Source organism: Hemiscyllium ocellatum, chromosome X (genome assembly GCF_020745735.1).
Source record: "Hemiscyllium ocellatum isolate sHemOce1 chromosome X, sHemOce1.pat.X.cur, whole genome shotgun sequence".
NCBI lineage: Eukaryota > Metazoa > Chordata > Chondrichthyes > Orectolobiformes > Hemiscylliidae > Hemiscyllium > Hemiscyllium ocellatum.
In genome coordinates, this window is record NC_083453.1 from 12,237,764 (window position 1) to 12,255,945 (window position 18,182).

General features: G+C 42.5%; 1 protein-coding gene across 2 annotated transcripts in view; it reads left to right on the top strand.

Annotated features, from left to right (window-relative positions):
• LOC132805858 (cysteine/serine-rich nuclear protein 2-like) overlaps positions 1-18,182 on the top strand; it is a 75,229-nt gene that overhangs the window by 39,741 nt on the left and 17,306 nt on the right. For both annotated transcript variants that reach the window (XM_060821174.1, XM_060821175.1), the window contains exon 2: positions 10,384-10,545. In XM_060821174.1, the coding sequence (XP_060677157.1) occupies positions 10,392-10,545 (154 nt within the window). In that variant the 5' untranslated portion in view covers positions 10,384-10,391. The remainder of the gene's footprint in view (positions 1-10,383; positions 10,546-18,182) is intronic.

Sequence of the window (18,182 nt, forward strand, 5' to 3'; positions counted from 1 at the left end):
ACAAGGGAACCAATAAGAGGGAAAAGCATACTTGACCTCATCCTCTGTAATCTGTCTTCTGTCGCATTTGTCCATGGCAGCGTCAATTGTAGTGACCACCATGCATTTCTTATGGAGGCAACATCCTGTCTTTACATTGAGGATGTAGTGCTGTGTGGCGCTATCACTGTGTGGTAAACAGCATTGATTTTGAACAGATCTAGCAATTCAATACTAGGCATTCAGGAAGCATTGGATAAGCCAAGGCTATGGGCCCTAACAATATTCCAGCAATACTATAGAAGACTTGTGCTCCAGAACTGCCATGCCTCTAGCCAAATTGTTGCAGTACAACTACAACACCGGCATCTACCCAGTACTATCCGAAACATGCCCAGATATTTCCTGTTCAGTCAGGCCAAATCCAATGCAGCCAATTACCACCCCATCAGTTCACTTGTGATTAGCTGTAAAGTGATGGTGGGTGTCATCAACAGTGCCATAAAGCAGCAGCTGCTCACTGATGCCCAGTTTGGGTTCCAACAGGGCCTCTGATGTGAGGGCAGATTGACTATACTCGACATTCAAGGTCATGTTTGACCAAGTGTGATATCAAGGAATCCTAGCAAAACTGGAGTCCATGAGAGTCGGCATGGGGGAACCTCATAAACATTGCACAAAATATAGTTCTGGTTGTTGGTGAGTCATCTCAGCTCCAGGACATCTTTGCAGAAGCTCCTCAGGGTAGTATCCTTGGCCCAACCATCTTCAGCTGCTTCATCAATGACCTCTTATCATAAGGTCGGAAGTGGGACTGTGCAATCATCAGCGACCATGTTCAGCACGATTTGTGATTCCTGTTATGCAGGTGTAAGGGGTACTGTACCTTTTTAGAGAGTTGAAGGACTTAGCAAGAGTGCTGGAGAATTTACAATGTAACATTTGGTCCAGCAGCTAGCAGTACCTGGATTGCTATAAGACAAAACAAATCCAAATTCGGCCAATCAATTTAAGTTATGCCCCAAAATACCAAACTCTAATCAAGTTTGAATTTAGGATTTTGACAATATTAACACTAATGAAACAATCTGATACTTTGGGGTATAAAACCAAAAAAAAAACAATTGAACAGTTGAGGGAGAACTGCCTAGCCACCAGCGTGTACAGACTGCCTGAAACACCGCTCTCTTAATGGTACCTTCATCTATTAGCTACTTGTGAAACATAATTCCAAAGAGGAAGAAGAAAAGAAGACAGAGGAAAATACAAAGAAGATTTGACAGCTGCCTGGTTTTGAAATTTGAATTTTTTTGTTAAAATCTTAATCGGGGGTTTTATTGGACCAGTATTGTAGAAGGGGAAAGTAAAAGATAGGTTAGAGAAAGGAGTTGTATATAGTTGTTAGTTAATTTATTCTCTGTTAGACTTTAAAGGAAAAAGTAACAACCTTTTTTTAAATAGTGACTTTGGCATAGTTCTTGGCCTCTCGATCTTTCACAGATTACTGCACGGGGTAAATCATTTGTGTTGCTGGTGTAAATTAGCTGTGGGGGGAAGGTTTTACCCATGTCATAATTTTTGGGAGATTTCGTCTGAGATTTAAACTGGTTTAAACAGATTTGAATAGATTTGGGGACATGAAAAGTTCCTGCAGATTTAAATACTTGCAGGTTAGCATCCTAGATCTTTAAATAAAACGTAGGTGAGACAATTTGTTTAATTTTGGTGCCTTTTGGTTGATTAAATTTAAAAGTGAGAGAAATGGCTCTTAAAATTGCGAAAGAGGTTCTGGGGTTTGAAGATGATTCTCAAATTTGCCAAGAAAGTTTAGGAGGAACGAAAAAGGCCATACTTTTAGAATTAGCAAACAAGTTAGATTTGGGTTTTACCAAGGACAAAAATAAAGCTGAAATTGTAAGGGAATTACTCAAACATTTCGTATCAGAAAAACAGACAAGTGCAGTAGAAGTAGAAAAACTTAAATTATAATTGAGGAAAATGGAATTAGGAGATGAAGAAAGAGAGAGAGGTTCTTAGCTGAGCAAAGAGAGAGACAGAAGAAAGGGAGAGACAAAAAGACAGAATTTGAATTTGAAGTTGCGACTTAGTCAGCAAAGTCAGGTTAACAGGATGGAGATTAAAAGAGAAGGTAGCGATGTATACAAATATGTCAAAACTGCCATATTTTGATGAGAAAGATGTTGAAGCCTTCTTCATTTTAAAAAATTGGCAAGGCAAGATGGAGTGGTCTGAAGATGTATGGGTAATGCTAGTTCAGACTAAAGTGGTAGTGAGGTATTTGCCGCACTGTCAGATGAGGGGTCAAGAGATTATGAAGAAGTTAAACAGGCTATTTTAAGTGCTTATAAATTGGTACCAGATGCATATAGACAGCAGTTCAGTAACATAATGAAGAACCAGGTCACACTTATGTTGAGTTTGAAAGAATTAAACATGGTCATTTTGATAGATGGGTGCATGCTTTAAAAATAAATAGGACCTTATGAGGCTCTAAGAGACATTGTTCTGTTGGAGTTTAAAAACTCACTTCCAGAGATGGTAGGAATTCACGTGGAGGAATAGGAAGTTCAGGAAGTGAAAAGGGTAGCAGATTTAGCAGATGAATACATCTTAGTGCATAAGAGAAGATTCCGGCCAGAATTTCATCCTGTGAGGGATAGAAGTTGGGAGAAAGGCAGATCCTACATTACGAAACAAAGAGGAGAGAGCACTGGTAAATGTTTACCACAGGTCAAAGATGCTCAAGAGGATGGAAAGGAAGTGAAAGGCCTCAGGTGTTACCACTGTGATAGAGTGGGATATGTAAACTCACAGTGCTGGTCATTAAAGAAAGGCACTGTGGAAAAAGGTGTGGTAAATGAAGCGACGCCAGTGGCATTAGTGAAGATAATAAAGGAGACCCCAAAAAGAACCGAGGAGCTGCAGGGGAGTGCACAGTCTAGGCAGGGGTTGCGTATGGAGTTAGTAACTGATCTTTACAAAGAATTCACTTCTGTGGGGAGAAGGGCAAGAGGTTATAATTTTGAGAGATACAGGATCTAACCAGTCGCTGATAATAAGGGATGAGCGAATATGTACTCTTTCTGATCTGTTACCCGAGAATGTGGTAATCTTTGGTACAGGTGGACTGAAATTTAGTGTTCCCCTATGTAAGATCAGGTTGGAATGCCAACTCAAGACTGGGAGAGTACCAGTGGGAGTGATAGAGTGCCAGTTCCAGGAATTCACTTTATCCTTAGGAAGGATTTGGCAGGATCCAAGGTGGGAGTGACACCCCTTTGTTGTGGAGAAGGTCAAGGAAGACCAGGGAACTGAGGAGTGAAGAGAAATATCCTGATATTTTCCCAGACTGTGTAGTAACCAGATCCCACTATCATAAGTCACAGCATGAAACAAAAGCTAAAGAGAAAGATGAAAGAGTTGAGGTTCAGTTAGCGGATACCCTGTTTGATGTAATGGTGCAGGAAAAACCTGAACAGGCAAAGTGCTTAATCCTGAAAAGCTAAGGGACTTGCAACAGCAAGACAAAATGCTATACAGAGGAACCTTGATTATCCGAATACCGGATTATCTGAATTTTGGATTATCCGAAGGAGATTTCGAGGTCCTGATAGGAACATTACATCAAAGACGTGTTTCCAACACTGATCGCGACTTTTGTTTACAGTGATTAAAAGTGAACTCTACTTACTGAAATGCTGCCGAGAACAGTCCTGGACATCAATGGGAGCCCAGACACCGTCTCCAAATGACTGATCTCTCTCTCTCTCTCTCTCTCTCTCTCTCACACTCTCTCACTCTCTCACTCTCCCCACACACTTTCCCTGGAGTTCTACACAGGGGTGTACCCTAAACCCCCCTTCTACAGATAATCTCTCCAACATTGTCCTGTACAGGGCAAAGGTGGAATCTGTCAAAAAGTTGCAGTAAAAAGGTGTGTGTGTGTATATGTGTGTACTATTTGGAGACTCACCCCTCCCTCCAAAAAAAGGCAGCAGCGGCAGTCTTGTTGGTGTCCAGTCCGGCTGCTCCGGAGAGGGGGTGGAGGCAGACAAGGTTGGGGGGAAAGGGGAGGCGGTGTTGTACATGTTTTTTGGGGAGGGGGGGGGCGTGGCGGGATGGGGGCGAGGGCTCGCCCATGGTTTGCTACTGCCTAGTCTCCTGAACAGGGGGTGAACTTAACAGAAAACTCTGAGCCCCAGAGGAAAGGCATTGAAACAATTAAGCAAATAATCGATTATCTGAACAAAATTGTGCCCGTCCATCTTGTTTGGATAATCAAGGTTCCTCTGTATATATGGTTTGTACTCCGAAAAGGAGGCAGAGAATGTTCCTGAGGGTTATTATCTGAAAGATAGAATTCTAAGACGGAAATGGAGATCACGGCAGGTTAGTGCAGAGGAGAAATGGGCCAAAGTGTACCAGATTCGGTAGTGTTTTCGGTAGTATATAGGTAGGTGGTGTTATGGGTAGTACATGAACTACTTGTAGGATGTCACCTACAGGTTCGAAAGACTTCGGCTAAAGTATAAAAATATCTTTTTATTAGCCTGGAACGCACAAGGATGTGGTTAACTTTTGCTGTATGTGTCATATATGCCAAAAGGTAGGTAAGCCACATAAAACCAGTACCTTTGTTACTAATTCCCGTCTTCGAAGAACCTTTCCCGTGGGTTATAATTGATTGTGTCGGTCCCCTCCCACGAACTAAAAGTGGGAACCAGTAATTGTTAACCATAATGGATGTGTCTCCCAGATTTTCAGAAGCAATTCCATGATGGAGTATCGAGGCAAAAGGGTGGTAGAGGAGTTAGTAGCTTTCTTCACACGGTATGGGCTACCCAGAGAGATTCAGTCAGACCAAGGGTCAAATTTTACTCCTAGGCTGTTTTAAGGAGGTTATGGATAGCTTCGGTATACAGCAGTTTAAATCCAGTGCATATTATCCTGAATCCCAGGGAGCTTTAGAAAGGTGGCATCAGACCTTGAAGACCATGTTGAGAGCATACTGACAAGATTTACCCGAATGATTGGGATAAAGGTATCCCATTCGTATTGCCATTAGAGAGGCCCCAAATGTTTACTCCCTTCGAGTTAATATTTGAGCATGAAGTGAGAGGTCTTTTGAAATTGATAAAAGAAAAATTGACAGGACCAAAGTCAGAGATCTCACACTTGGATTATGTATCGGAGGTGAGGGAGAGATTAAATAAAGTAGGTGAGTTAGCTAAACAGCACCGAAAGAGGGCACAGTATCGAATGAATAGGGTGGCAGATAAAAGCTCTGAGACTCTGATGTTTTCCCGAGAGGACAACGTGCTAGTATTGTTACCAGTGATAGGAGATCCCTTCAAAGCCAGGTTTAGTGGTCCCTATCAAATTGAGAAAAAGTTGAGTCAAGTGAACTATTTAGTAAAGATGTCAGATAGGAAAAAAAGTCTCTGGTATGTCATGTGAACATGTTAAAACTGTATTATGCTAGAAAGAACTGGAGAAACGAGTGTAAGTTACTGCCCTGCAGAGTGAGGAATCAAATCCAGATGATATGGATTTTGATGTGCCTCAAAATAGATTAAAAATGAAGAAGTCCTTGAGGAGTGGGATAGCTTAGTAAGCTATCTGTCCCAGGAGCATAGAATGCAGTTGAAAGATTTGTTACTGCAGTATAAGGACATATGTAAGAATCAGAGGACAAATGCTATTGTACATGAAGTAGACATAGGGAATACTGCTCCGACAAAACAACACCCCTAGCGGCTTAATAGTTTCAAAGCCAGACAGGTCCAGAAGGAGATGGAGGCCATGCTCAATGAGGATATCATCGAACCGAGCCAGAGTGAGTGGAGTTTGCCAATTGTTTTAGTTCCCAAACCGGATAGGACTCCATGATTCTGCGTGGACTATCGGAAGGTCAACGCCATTACAAAATTGGACTCCTATCCAATTCAGATTAGAAAATTCTCGAGAAAGTTGGATGAGCCATTACACCACCAAGTTGGACTTAATGTGTCATTACCGGCAGGTACCTTTATCAGAGACGGCGAAAGAAATTTCTGCATTTGTAACCCCAAATGGGCTATATCAATGTAAAGTGATACCCTTTGGAAGGAAAATGCACCCGCCACATTCCAAAGACTGATGAACAGAGTTGTGGCTGGGTTAACAAACTGTGCAATCTATTTGGATGATGTAGTGTTTTTTAAGTCCTGGAAAGATCACATGGTACAGTTGGCAGAGCTCTTTGAACGACTACAAGAAGCAAACCTGGTAATAAATTTAAACAAAACTGAATTTGCGAAAGCAGAAGTGACGTTCTTGGGACACTATATCAGTCATGGAAGGGTGACCCCACAGAACGCAAAGACGAAGGCTATCGAGGAATTTCCACGACCAACCTGAAAGAAAGAGGTACTTCAATTCTTGGGACTCGGCGGTTCCTATCAGAACTTTGTTCCAAACTTCAGCAGTGTAATGGCACCATTAACTGATTTGCTGAAGAAGAACAAAGTTTCGGTGGACAGAACAATGCCAGGAGGCATTCAGCCATTTGAAAGCAATATTAACCACCAACCCAGTTTTAGCTATACCAAACTTTTTCAAAGTCTCCATCGATGCTAGTGACATAGGAGTTGGAGCTGTACTGTTACAGGAAGTGAGGATGGGATTGAACTGCCAGTGGGTTACTTTTCGATGAAGTTCAATATCCGCCAGAAGAAATACTCCACAATCAAAAAAGAACTATTGAGTTTGGTACTGACCTTACAACATCACAATCCTCTTACATTCTTAAAATGCTTTAAAGGCAAGAATATGAGATTATTTTGTCATATCTTACAGACTTTTAATTTAAAAATCATACATGTTGTGGGTCATAAGAATGTGCAGAAGCATTATCGCAGATTTAACTGAAAATTTAGATGAGATTTGTATTTATCCAATGTTGTCTATATGGGAAGAAGTTAAGGGAACTTAGATTAAAGTTATCTGTATGTTATGGTGATGTGTTTAAAGAGTAGAAAAGAAAAATGAAGCCATCTTTTCATTATGATGGTTCATTTCCTCTTAAGGAAGAGGGTGTTATGAAGGTGTAAGGGGTAGTGTACCTTTGAGAGCTGAAGGACTTAGCAAGAACAGAGTACTGGAAAATTTACACTGTAACATTATCCAGCAGCTAGCAGAATCTGGGTTGCTATGAGACAAAACAAATTCAAATCAGCCAATCAGTTTAAATTATGCCCCAAAATACTAAACACCAATCAAGTTTGAATTTATTGTCAAAATACTAATGAAATGATCTGATTCTTTGAGGCATAAAACCCAAAAACCAATTGAACAGTTGAGGGAGAAATCAGCGTGTACAGACTGTCTCAAACACAGCTCTCTTAAAGGTACCTTTATCTATCAAAGACCTGTGAAACATCTTTTCCAAGAAGAAGAAGAAAAGAAGACCGAGGAAGATACAAAGAGAAGATTCGATAGCTGCCTGGTTTTGAAATTTGAATTTTTTTGGTAAAATCTTAATCGGGAGTTTTATCGGACCAGTATTGTAGAAGGGGAAGTAAAACATAGGTTAGAGAAAGGAGTTGTAACTAGTTGTTAGTTAATTTATTCTCTGTTAGACTTTTAAAAATAAACTTGTTACTTTTTCCTTTAAATAGTGACTTTAGGATAGCTCTTGCCCTTTTGAATTTTTCCAGCTTACTGCACAGGGTAAATCACTTGTGTTGCTGATTTAAATTAGCAAGGTGGGGGGGGGGGGGGGTGGCGGGGTTTACCACATGTCATAACGTTCCTCAGATACTACAGCAGTCCCATGTTAAAATGTAGCAAGACTGGAACAATATTTATCTTTTGGCTGACAAGTGGCAAGTAACATTTGCACTGCACAAGTGCCAGGCAATAATTATCTCCAACAAGAGAGAATCTAACCGTTACTCTTAACATTCAATGGTACTACCATCACTAAATCCTCCACTGTCAGCATATTGGGGATTACTATTGACTAGAAACTGGCCTGGACTAGTCATATAATTATAGTGGCTACAAGAGCAGGTCAGGGGCTCACAATACTGCAGCATGTAACTCACCACCTGACTCCCCAATGCCGATCCGCCATCTACAAAGCACAGGTCAGGAGTGTGACAAACCACTTCCCACTTGCCTGAATGAATGCAACTCCAATGACACTCAAGAAGATTGACACCATTCAGGACAAAGCAGCCCATTTGACTAGCACTACATCCACAAATATTCAGTCTCTGTACCACCAACATTTAGCAGTGTGTACCCACTGATGCTGAATGCAACTTTTGAAACCCATAATCTCTACTATCTAAAAGGACAAGGACAGCAGCTACACAGGAATACCACCACCTGGAAGTTTCTCTCCAAACCATACTTCATTCTGACTTGGAAATATCTCTCCCACTGGATAAAAATCCTGGAACTCCCTCCCTAACAAAATCTGTGGGTGTACCTACATCTTGAGGACTGCAGCAGTTCAAGAAGGAAGCTCACCATCACTTACTTGAGGACAATTTAGGATGAGCAATAAATGCCAGCCCAGCCAGTGATGTGTCATCATTGAGGCAGAGTGGTGGTACTTATCTCATTATTGTTGTGGTGATCACAATCCGTTTGGCTGTGTTTTATGATATTTAGTTGAATACTGACCAGGACGATGACTCCCATTCAAATATGTTATGCACTCTCTCTTAATCCTGCCAGAATAAGCAAACTTGGTTTAAAGTCTTGTCAAAAAATGTCATTTTTGAAAGTGCAGCACACCCTGTAAAATGCACTGAATTGTCAGCCTCAATTACATGGATTTTGGCTGGAATCTGCAACCTCCTGGTTGGCAGGATGTACCACTCTGAGCCTAGCTGATACTGTGAGATGGAACAGAGTTCCTGATTTATTTTGGGGGTGGGAGTGAAAATGGAAGATGCATGAGAAAGAGAAAAAAATGATGTACATCATAGAAACAGACCCTTCAATCCAACTCGTCCAGGATGATTATTTATCCTAAATAAATTTAGTCCCACTTGCTAGCATTTGGCCCATATCCCTCCAAACCATTCCTATACGTGTACCCGTCCAGATGCCTTTTACATTAAATTCCACCTGCCACTCCTCAGCCTTTTGGCCCATCTGATCAAGATCCCGTTGTACTCCAAGGTAACCTTCACTGTCCACTACACCTCCACTTTTGGTGTTATCCGAGTAGGTGACTTGCTAGTACTGAGTAATTCTCCTGGTGGTCAGGGAAGGTTTTAAGGGGGAGGAAAGAATGTCCAATTGCAGTAAAACTGGAGGAATAGGGCTCACCCATGCCAAGACCTGCTCCTCCCGAGCTGAACTCTGGTTCCTAATCAGCTGCATGTACTCCCTGCTATGCAAGAAGCACTATGCCCAGTGGGTCGGGGTTAGGTCACCCCCTTTCCCTGCTGCCACCTTCCAGTACCTGACCGCAGGGTTTCGAGCTGGTGTGCAATGTGGCCTAGGACAAACAGAAGACGAGCATCATAGCTTACCACCTCTAGTTTGTCCATGCACAATGAGGAGCTCAACATGCTGCTGGGAGGGGTCCTGCCAATGACCTAGGCTGGGCTGCTACCTGAGAAAAACCAGGTACCCCAGCAAGGATTCTGCCATATATTTGGTGCGGGGGTTGGGATGAGATCCGAGCCAATGACCCAGTGTTGTATGATCTGTCAGGAAAGCTCATTTACTGGTAGATTTTTTTTTAAAAACACCATCTGATTTGATTTGGTGAGGACAAATGATTTGGAAAGTTAATATTTCATGCTCCTGGCAGCAGTCAGTGAGAAACCACTCAAGTGAGGGGTTTGCACAGATAGGAGCACTGAAGCTAAACAGCACTACATGAAAGTTACCCAAAGTGTCCAGGATCTGCCTCTGATTTGATTTAGATGAAATCATTTTCTGTTGTTCAATGCATCAGTGATGAATTAGTACTGACACTTCAGTGCCGTGCTGAAGGAATATTGCACAGTAGGAGGCGGTACAGCCAATGTGAGATGGAACTGAGGCCCTCTCTTCCCCCTTATGTGGCTGTATAGATCCTACAACGTCATTTAAGTGTAGCAGGAGTTATTCCTGATGGCCTCATCAATGTTTACTCCGAAAGCAACATCTGTAAAACAGATTATGCTCCTGTATCTCCTTGTCATTTGCGAGATTGTACTGTGTGCAAATGGGCTGCTGTGTCTCCTACACCAAAACAATGAGTACATTTCACAAGGCTTTGCTTCGTTTCATAAAAAAGGAATGTAGGTTGACTGAGGTGATCAGTGGTATGTGCCTTTTTCAAAGTAATAACTGAATTGAAGTTTCCAGTCATGTACTCATTCTCTTCAACAGGGTAAGAAATGGAGATGGCTGTCAGCATAAAGCGCAAATTTGAAGAGGTGGATGGTTCGTCATTGTGTTCTTCACCCAAGGAATCCGATGATGACATTTCCAGCAGTGATAGTGCAGACAGCTGTGACAGCGTCAACCCTCCCACCTCCAGGGAGCTGAGCCGTAAGTGTCGAAGGCAATTAAAGGGACAAGCTTTCAATTTGGAATCGCAGCTACAGTACGTAACTAAAGTAAGATGATAGGTATTTCTGGTAGAAAAAAAATCTTTCCAAGAGCCAGTGAGTAGATGAGGAAGTTAGGACAGCTTAAGAATATACTTCTCAGGGAGTCTTTTTGGTTTGGGAGGAAGATGTACGAAATGCTTTCAGATGAATAATGTAAGTGCAGTGCCATAATTAAAACTTTGCTCCCTTATCAGTTTACTGATGAGCCCTGTTTTTTTTACTTCATGTGGGCCTAAGTGTACTGGGATGAGGGTTTTGGACTCAACAGTGGAAACGCCTTTAACTCATAGACACCCGTGTCCTCTAATTTAGTTGAATTGAGGGCCGGTGTCAAAGCAGCTTTCGAAGTGCAAGATTTGTGTTGATAATTGTGAGGATGGAGAAAGAAACATTTCAGACAATTCATCACCTTATATTGTAAGTCCTGACATGCTTTACTGAATGGATAGACTACTGAGAACTGTAAAATTGGTAGAGAAATCTATGCTGGGGCTATGGATCCAAGGGTTTTTCTATTGTAAAGAAATTGAAATCTTAGCATTTTTGAGAAAACTTGCAGTTTCATTTTGGTTTCTCAGCTGGACTTGAGATGAGACGCACTCCAGGACATAGCATTTTGAATCTCTATTTACTGTAACCTGGCCAAGGGATACTAACCAATATTCAAGGCTTTCCTTCAGGTTTGTAACTTCACAGCAAAACTTAGTCTGAATTACTAATTTATAGTTCTTCCTTGCCCACCTACTCCCAACAATTTCAGCTTTAGGTAAGTAGGTAATTACTGAGGGATGACCAGCAACACTATTAGAGAGAAACAACTGGTTGTATAACTTGAAGGAAACTGTTCTGCATCAAGGGGTGAGGGGGCAGGTCCCAAGTCTATCTCAACTAGAAGAGGATATCAACCTGCAGTGTTGGCATTTTGAATCTCACAAAAGCCATCAAGCTAACTGAACAAACCAGGTACTGTCAGCTCTGTGTAGCAAAATACTAAATCCCACTTTCCCCCCCCCCCCCCCCCAGTAAGATCAGGAACTCTGATTCCCTAAAATGTGACTTTTCCCAGACAGTCTTCCCACATTGTGCCTGTTTTTGGTCAAACTACCACTGGTGAAAATGCTTGAGCTCATCCATCCTCTAATGGTTCAGTCATTTTATGAATCACCTCATGCTGACCTGAGCATCGATTTGATTAACAGTTGCTGTTTGGTTTTTAAGCACAGCTGAGATTGAATTGGTCTTGGTATCTCAGAGAGCAGAGAGGTGAAAGGTATTGTAACACTCCTCCTGAATGTTATCTTCTAAAAAGTGAATGTGAGATGGGGAGAATTTTGAATTATTGGTGATGGCCTCCATTGTTAAGTGGTCTGCCTGCAGTCCAGCATGGCTGAGTGAAGGATGGTCATATCAATTAATGACTGGCAAGTGATGAGCATCTGTAGGAGTATACATAAGATTCAAGATTGTCAGCAGCCGAGTGAGAAATGCACGTTTAAACATTAAATCTTCCACACTTTGGTTTCCAAACAGGTAAGTTTTGGATATTTGTGTGAATAGACATCAAATGCCAGTCAGATGTTGTTTGATCCATTTTAAACTCGGCAAAATACAATCAGAAGCCAATATTTAACAGAGCATAAAACCATCTTGATTCTAGTGGGCGGCACGGTGGCACAGTGGTTAGCACTGCTGCCTCACAGCGCCTGAGACCCGGGTTCAATTCCCAACTCAGGCGACTGACTGTGTGGAGTTTGCACGTTCTCCCCGTGTCTGCGTGGGTTTCCTCTGGGTGCTCCGGTTTCCTCCCACAGTCCAAAGATGTGCGGGTCAGGTGAATTGGCCATGCTAAATTGTCCGTAGTGTTAGGTAAGGGGTAAATGTAGGGGTATGGGTGGGTTGCGCTTCGGTGGGTCGGTGTGGACTTGTTGGGCTGAAGGGCCTGTTTCCACACTGTAAGTAATCTAATCTAATCTATGCAACTTGCACCGTGTTTATACAGATGGTTTTAAAAAGCACAATGTTTTCAATGACACAAAATGACAACACAATACTGCGATTTTTTTTCAATTCACTACAAATAATCCTATATTCAACAATTAATGAAAGTGAACTAATAAACCCTCAATTGCCCTATTATCTTGACTGTAGTGTTGTCAAAATCTTGGTCCCTTTTAAGCTTTCACCAGCTAAAAGGAGCTGAGCAAACAAATAGATTATTTAATACTCAATATTTTCCAGTTGATGGCTATCATGCATCTCATCTTTACTGGGCTGCTCTTCCAACATCCAAATTACCCGAAGAGGAAGAAAGATCAGGCTACAGCCAGGTTCTCTATCCATCCACTCAATGTTGTTTCTCATATTGACTAAAGTCCACTTGATTAATGGTGGCACCTGACTGTTAGCTTTATCTTTCTCCTGACTCTTCTTTAAAAACAATTTTAAATTAATGACCCTTTGTCTCTCATTGCCCAATTGAACGAATAAAACTTTTCTATTCACTCATTTAAATCAAAAGCGTCCATTAAATCTCCTTTTCCAATATTTCCTGGGAAATAGTGGCAGTGTCTTGAGTCCACTCCAGTAGTGAAACAAGCTAATTGTAAATCAGCAGCATGTTTTACACATGGGCCACTTTTTAAATTATTTATTTGATGTGGGCATCATTAGCTGGGCCAATAATCATTGCCCATCCCTCATTGCCCTTGAGAAGGTTGTGGTTAGATTAGATTCCCTACAGTGTGAAAACAGGGTCTTTGACCCAACCAGTCCACACCGACCCTCCAAAGAGCAATCCACCCAGACCCGTTTCCCTCTGACTAATGCACCTAACACTATGAGCAATTTAGTATGGCCAATTCACCTGACCTGCACATCTTTGGACTGTGGGAGGAAATCGGAACACCTGGAGGAAACCCACGCAGGCACTGGGAGAACATGCAAACTCCACACAGACAGTCACCCAAGGCTGGAATCAAACCAGGGTCCCTGGTACTGTGTAGCGACAGTGCTAATGACAGCCACCATGCTGTAATGCTATCCCTTATCAAAAACGCCACTCCCCCTCCACTCTTACCTCCCTTTCTATCCTTCCTGAAGCATTTGTATCCTGGAACATAATTAAACTGCATTTATTTCAATGCAAGGGGCCTAACAGGGAAGGCAGATGAACTCAGGGCACGGTTAGGAACATGGGACTGGGATATCATAGCAATTACAGAAACATGGCTCAGGGATGGACAGGACTGTCAGCTTAATGTTCCAGGATACAAATGCTACAGGAAGAATAGGAAGGGAGGCAAGAGAGGAGGGGGAGTGGCATTTTTGATAAGGGATAGCATTACAGCTGTGCTGAGGGAGGATATTCCCAGAAATACACCCAGGGAAGTTATTTGGGTGGAACTGAGAAATAAGAAAGGCATGATCACCTTATTGGGGTTGTATTATAGACCCCCTAATAGTCAGAGGGAAATTGAGAAACAAATTTGTCGGGAGATCTCCGCTATCTGTAAGAATAATAGGGTGGTTATGGTAGGGGATTTTAACTTTCCAAACATAAACTGGGACTGCCATAGTGTTAAGGGTTTAGATGGAGAGGAATTTAAGTGTGTACAAGAAAATCTTCTGATTCAGTGTGTGGATATACCTACAGGAGAGAGTGCAAAACTTGACCTACTCTTGAGAAATAAGGCAGGACGGTGGCTGAAGTGTCAGTGGGGGCACTTTGGGGCCAGCGACCATAATTCTATTAGTTTTAAAATAGTGATGGAAAAGGATAGATCGCATCCAAACGTTGAAGTTCTAAATTGGAGAAAGGCTAATTTTGACGGTATTAGGCAAGAACTTTCAAAAGCTGACTGGGGACAGAGCTTCGCAGGTAAAGGGACAGCTGGAAAATGGGAAGCCTTCAGAAATTAGATAATGAGAGTCCAGAGAAAGTATATTCCTGTTAGGGTGAAAGGAAAGGCTGGTAGGTATAGGGAATGCTGGATGACTGAAGAAATTGAGGGTTTGGTTAAGAAAAAGAAGGAAGCATATGTAAGGTATAGACAGGATAGATCGAATGAATCCTTAGAAGAGTATAAAGGAAGGAGTATATTTAAGAGGGAAATCAGGAGGGCAAAATGGGGACATGAGATAGCTTTGGCAAATAGAATTAAGGAGAATCCAAAGAGTTTTTACAAATACATTAAGGACAAAAGGGTAACTAGGGAGAGAATTGGGCCCCTCAAAGATCAGCAAGGCAGCCTTTGTGTGGAGTTGCAGGAGATGGGGGAGATACTAAACGAGCATTTTGCATCAGTATTTACTACGGAAAAGGATATGGAAGATATAGAATGTGGGGAAACAGATGGTGACATCTTGAAAAATGTCCTTATTACAGAGGAGGAAGTGCTGGATATCTTGAAACGCATAAAGGTGGATAAATCCCCAGGACCTGATCAGGTGTACCCTCGAACTCTGTGGGAAGCTAGAGAAGTGATTGCTGGGCCTCTTGCTGAGATATTTGTATCATCGATAGTCACAGGTGAGGTGCCGGAAGACTGGAGGTTGGCTAACATGGTGCCACCGTTTAAGAAGGGTGGTAAGGACAAGGCACGGAACTATAGACCAGTGAGCCTGACGTCTGTGGTGAGCAAGTTGTTGGAGGGAATCTTGAGGGACAGGATGTACATGTATTTGGAAAGGCAAGGACTGATTAGGGATAGTCAACATGGTTTTGTACATAGGAAATCATGTCTCACAAACTTGATTGAGTTTTTTGAAGAAGTAACAAAGAGGATTGATTAGGGCAGAAAGGTAGATGTTATCTTTATGGACTTCAGTAAAGCGTTCTCCCATGGTTCCCCATGGGAGACTGGTGAGCAAAGTTAGATCTCATGGAATACAAAGAAAACTCACCATTTGGATCCAGAACTGGCTCAAAGGTAGAAGACAGAGGGTGGTGGTGGAGGGTTGTTTTTCAGATTGGAGGCTTGTGACCAGTGGATTGCCACAAGGATCAGTGATGGGTCCACTACTTTTTTGTCATTTATATAAATGATTTGGCTATGAACATAAGAGGTATAGTTAGTAAGTTTGCAAATAACACCAAAATTGGAGGAGTAGTGGACAGCGAAGAGGGTTACCTCAGATTACACCGGGATCTCGACCAGATGGGCCAATGGGCTGAGGAGTGGCAGATGGAGTTTAATTTGGATAAATGTGAGGTTCTGCATTTTGGGAAAGCAAATCTTAGCAGGACTTATACACTTAATGGTAAGGTCCTAGGGAGTGTTGCTGAACAAAGAGACCTTGGAGTGCAGGTTCATAGCTCCTTGAAAGTGGAGTCACAGGTACATAGGATAGTGAAGGTGTTTGGTATGAGTATAAGAGTTGGGAGGTCCTGCTGTGGCTGCACAGGACATTGGTTAGGCCACTGTTGGAATATTGCTTGCAATTCTGGTCTCCTTCCTATTGGAAAGATGTTGTGTAACTTACAAGGGTTCAGAAAAGATTTACAAGGATGTTGCCAGGGTTGGAGGATTTGAGCTACAGGGAGAGATTGAATAGGCAAGGGCTGTTTTCCCTGGAGGCTGAGGGGTGACCTTATAGAGGTTTGTAAAATCATGAGGGGCATGGATAGTATAAATAGACAAAATCTTTTTCCTGGGGTGGGGGAGTCCAGAACTAGAGGGCATAGGTTTACGGTGAGAGGGGAAAGATGTAAAAGAGACCTAAGGGGCAACTTTGTCACGCAGAGGGTGGTACGTATATGGAAATGAGCTGCCAGAGGAAGTGGTGGAGGCTAGTACAATGACAACATTTAAAAGGTGTCTGGATGCGTATATTGAATAGGAAGGGTTTGGACAGATAAGGGACTAGATTGGGTTGGACTATCTGGTCAGCATGGATGAATTGGACCGAAGGGTCTGTTTCCGTCCTGTAGATCTCTATGACTATGACCCTATGATTACCTGCACTGAGTTCTGAAGGTGAACATGTTCTGTTTGTCAGCTTGAATTGACCTCGCCTTGATAAATGCACAATAAAAGATGCCTTCAGAACAGGGAAGCTGGGAGCCATACACTTTGTTGCCGTTTGGTGCTGGTGCAACAAAGAATCCTATTGGGTGGTAACTTAGCCAATTTTAACTGATTTCCCCTTTGGGTTTAATTTTGGGTTTTGGGCAGTATTCAAAATGGGAAATATCATTTGGTCATTGGACCCAAAACGTTAACTTTGATTTCAATTCATTGCTGCTGCCAGCCTGCTAAGCTTTTCCAGAAACTTCTGTTTTTGTTTCTGATTTACAGCATCCGCAGTTCTTGCAGATTTTATTTAATATCATTTCAAGGTCCTGTGACACTCCCTGCCTAACTTCAGTTCAGTTGACTTTAATGGAACTGAATGTCAAATGGATCAACTGGATCCACAACCCACTGAGGACCCTTTCTCCCGCCTCCAACATGCCCCATCCACCTGGACACTCTGTGCTGGCCTGTTACCCACCATTGACCTCTTCATTTCAAACTGCAGCCGTTATATCGACTGCCTCAACCTATCCACCCCCCTCACCCACTCCAACCTCCCGTCCTCATAACGTTCAGCCCTCCACTCCCTCCGCTCCAACCCCAACCTTAGCATCAAACCCGCAGACAATGGGGGAGCAGTCGTAGTTTGGCGCACCGACCACTACACCACTGAAGCCAGGCGCCAACTCGCAGACACCTCCTCCTATTCCCCCTCTTAACCACGACCTCACCTCCCATCACCAAACCATCAACTCCCAGACTATCCACTGGACCACACTCTGAATGTCAAATGGGCCATGTAATGGGTGTCCAGTGCTGGAGAGAATGTTTGAAGTGGCTTAGTGATTTGGGGTTTGCTCAGTAACTCTGCAAGTTGCTTCTTTTGAACTTTAATCAGAGGACGTTAATCATGAAGAATTCACAGTAACGTTTGAGAAGATTTGTAGCTCAGGTTGAGGTTCTGGATGTAGGTTTGCTCGCTGAGCTGGAAGATTCATTTCCAGATGAATGAGAATTCCTAGAAGCATGGCATTCCAACTGGAACTCTATCAACAAACAGAGTTAGACCCCATCTACCACCTCCTGAGAAAAAGAACAGGAAATGACATTGCCACAGAAATGACACCACCAATTCAAAGAAACCCAAACATATAAATAGAAAGCAGGAATCATCAGCAGTGCTTTGCCCGGAGGCCCACTGAAGATGTACCTAGTAGGGTGATGAAACGTCTGGAAATGAACCTTCCAGCTCAACGAGTGATATTTCAGCACAGATGAGCAAGTGGACAGGATTGGGGACAGGCAGCTATAGCATTTGAATTGAAGGCTGGATGATAACAATTGCTTGCAAAGAGCTGACCGGCTGGTTTTCCAAATAGCTGGAGGTGGGAAGTCATTAAGTGGGGTACAACACTTCTTCTGTAGCTGCAGCATTCACTCAAGCTCTGTGAAAACTGACTCATCACCTCTAGAAGGTTGAACATGAGGTAATGTATTTGTTTCCTGAACATGGGAACGTTGGGAGTAGTGTTCATAAATGCTGTTTGCTCATCTCAGTGAA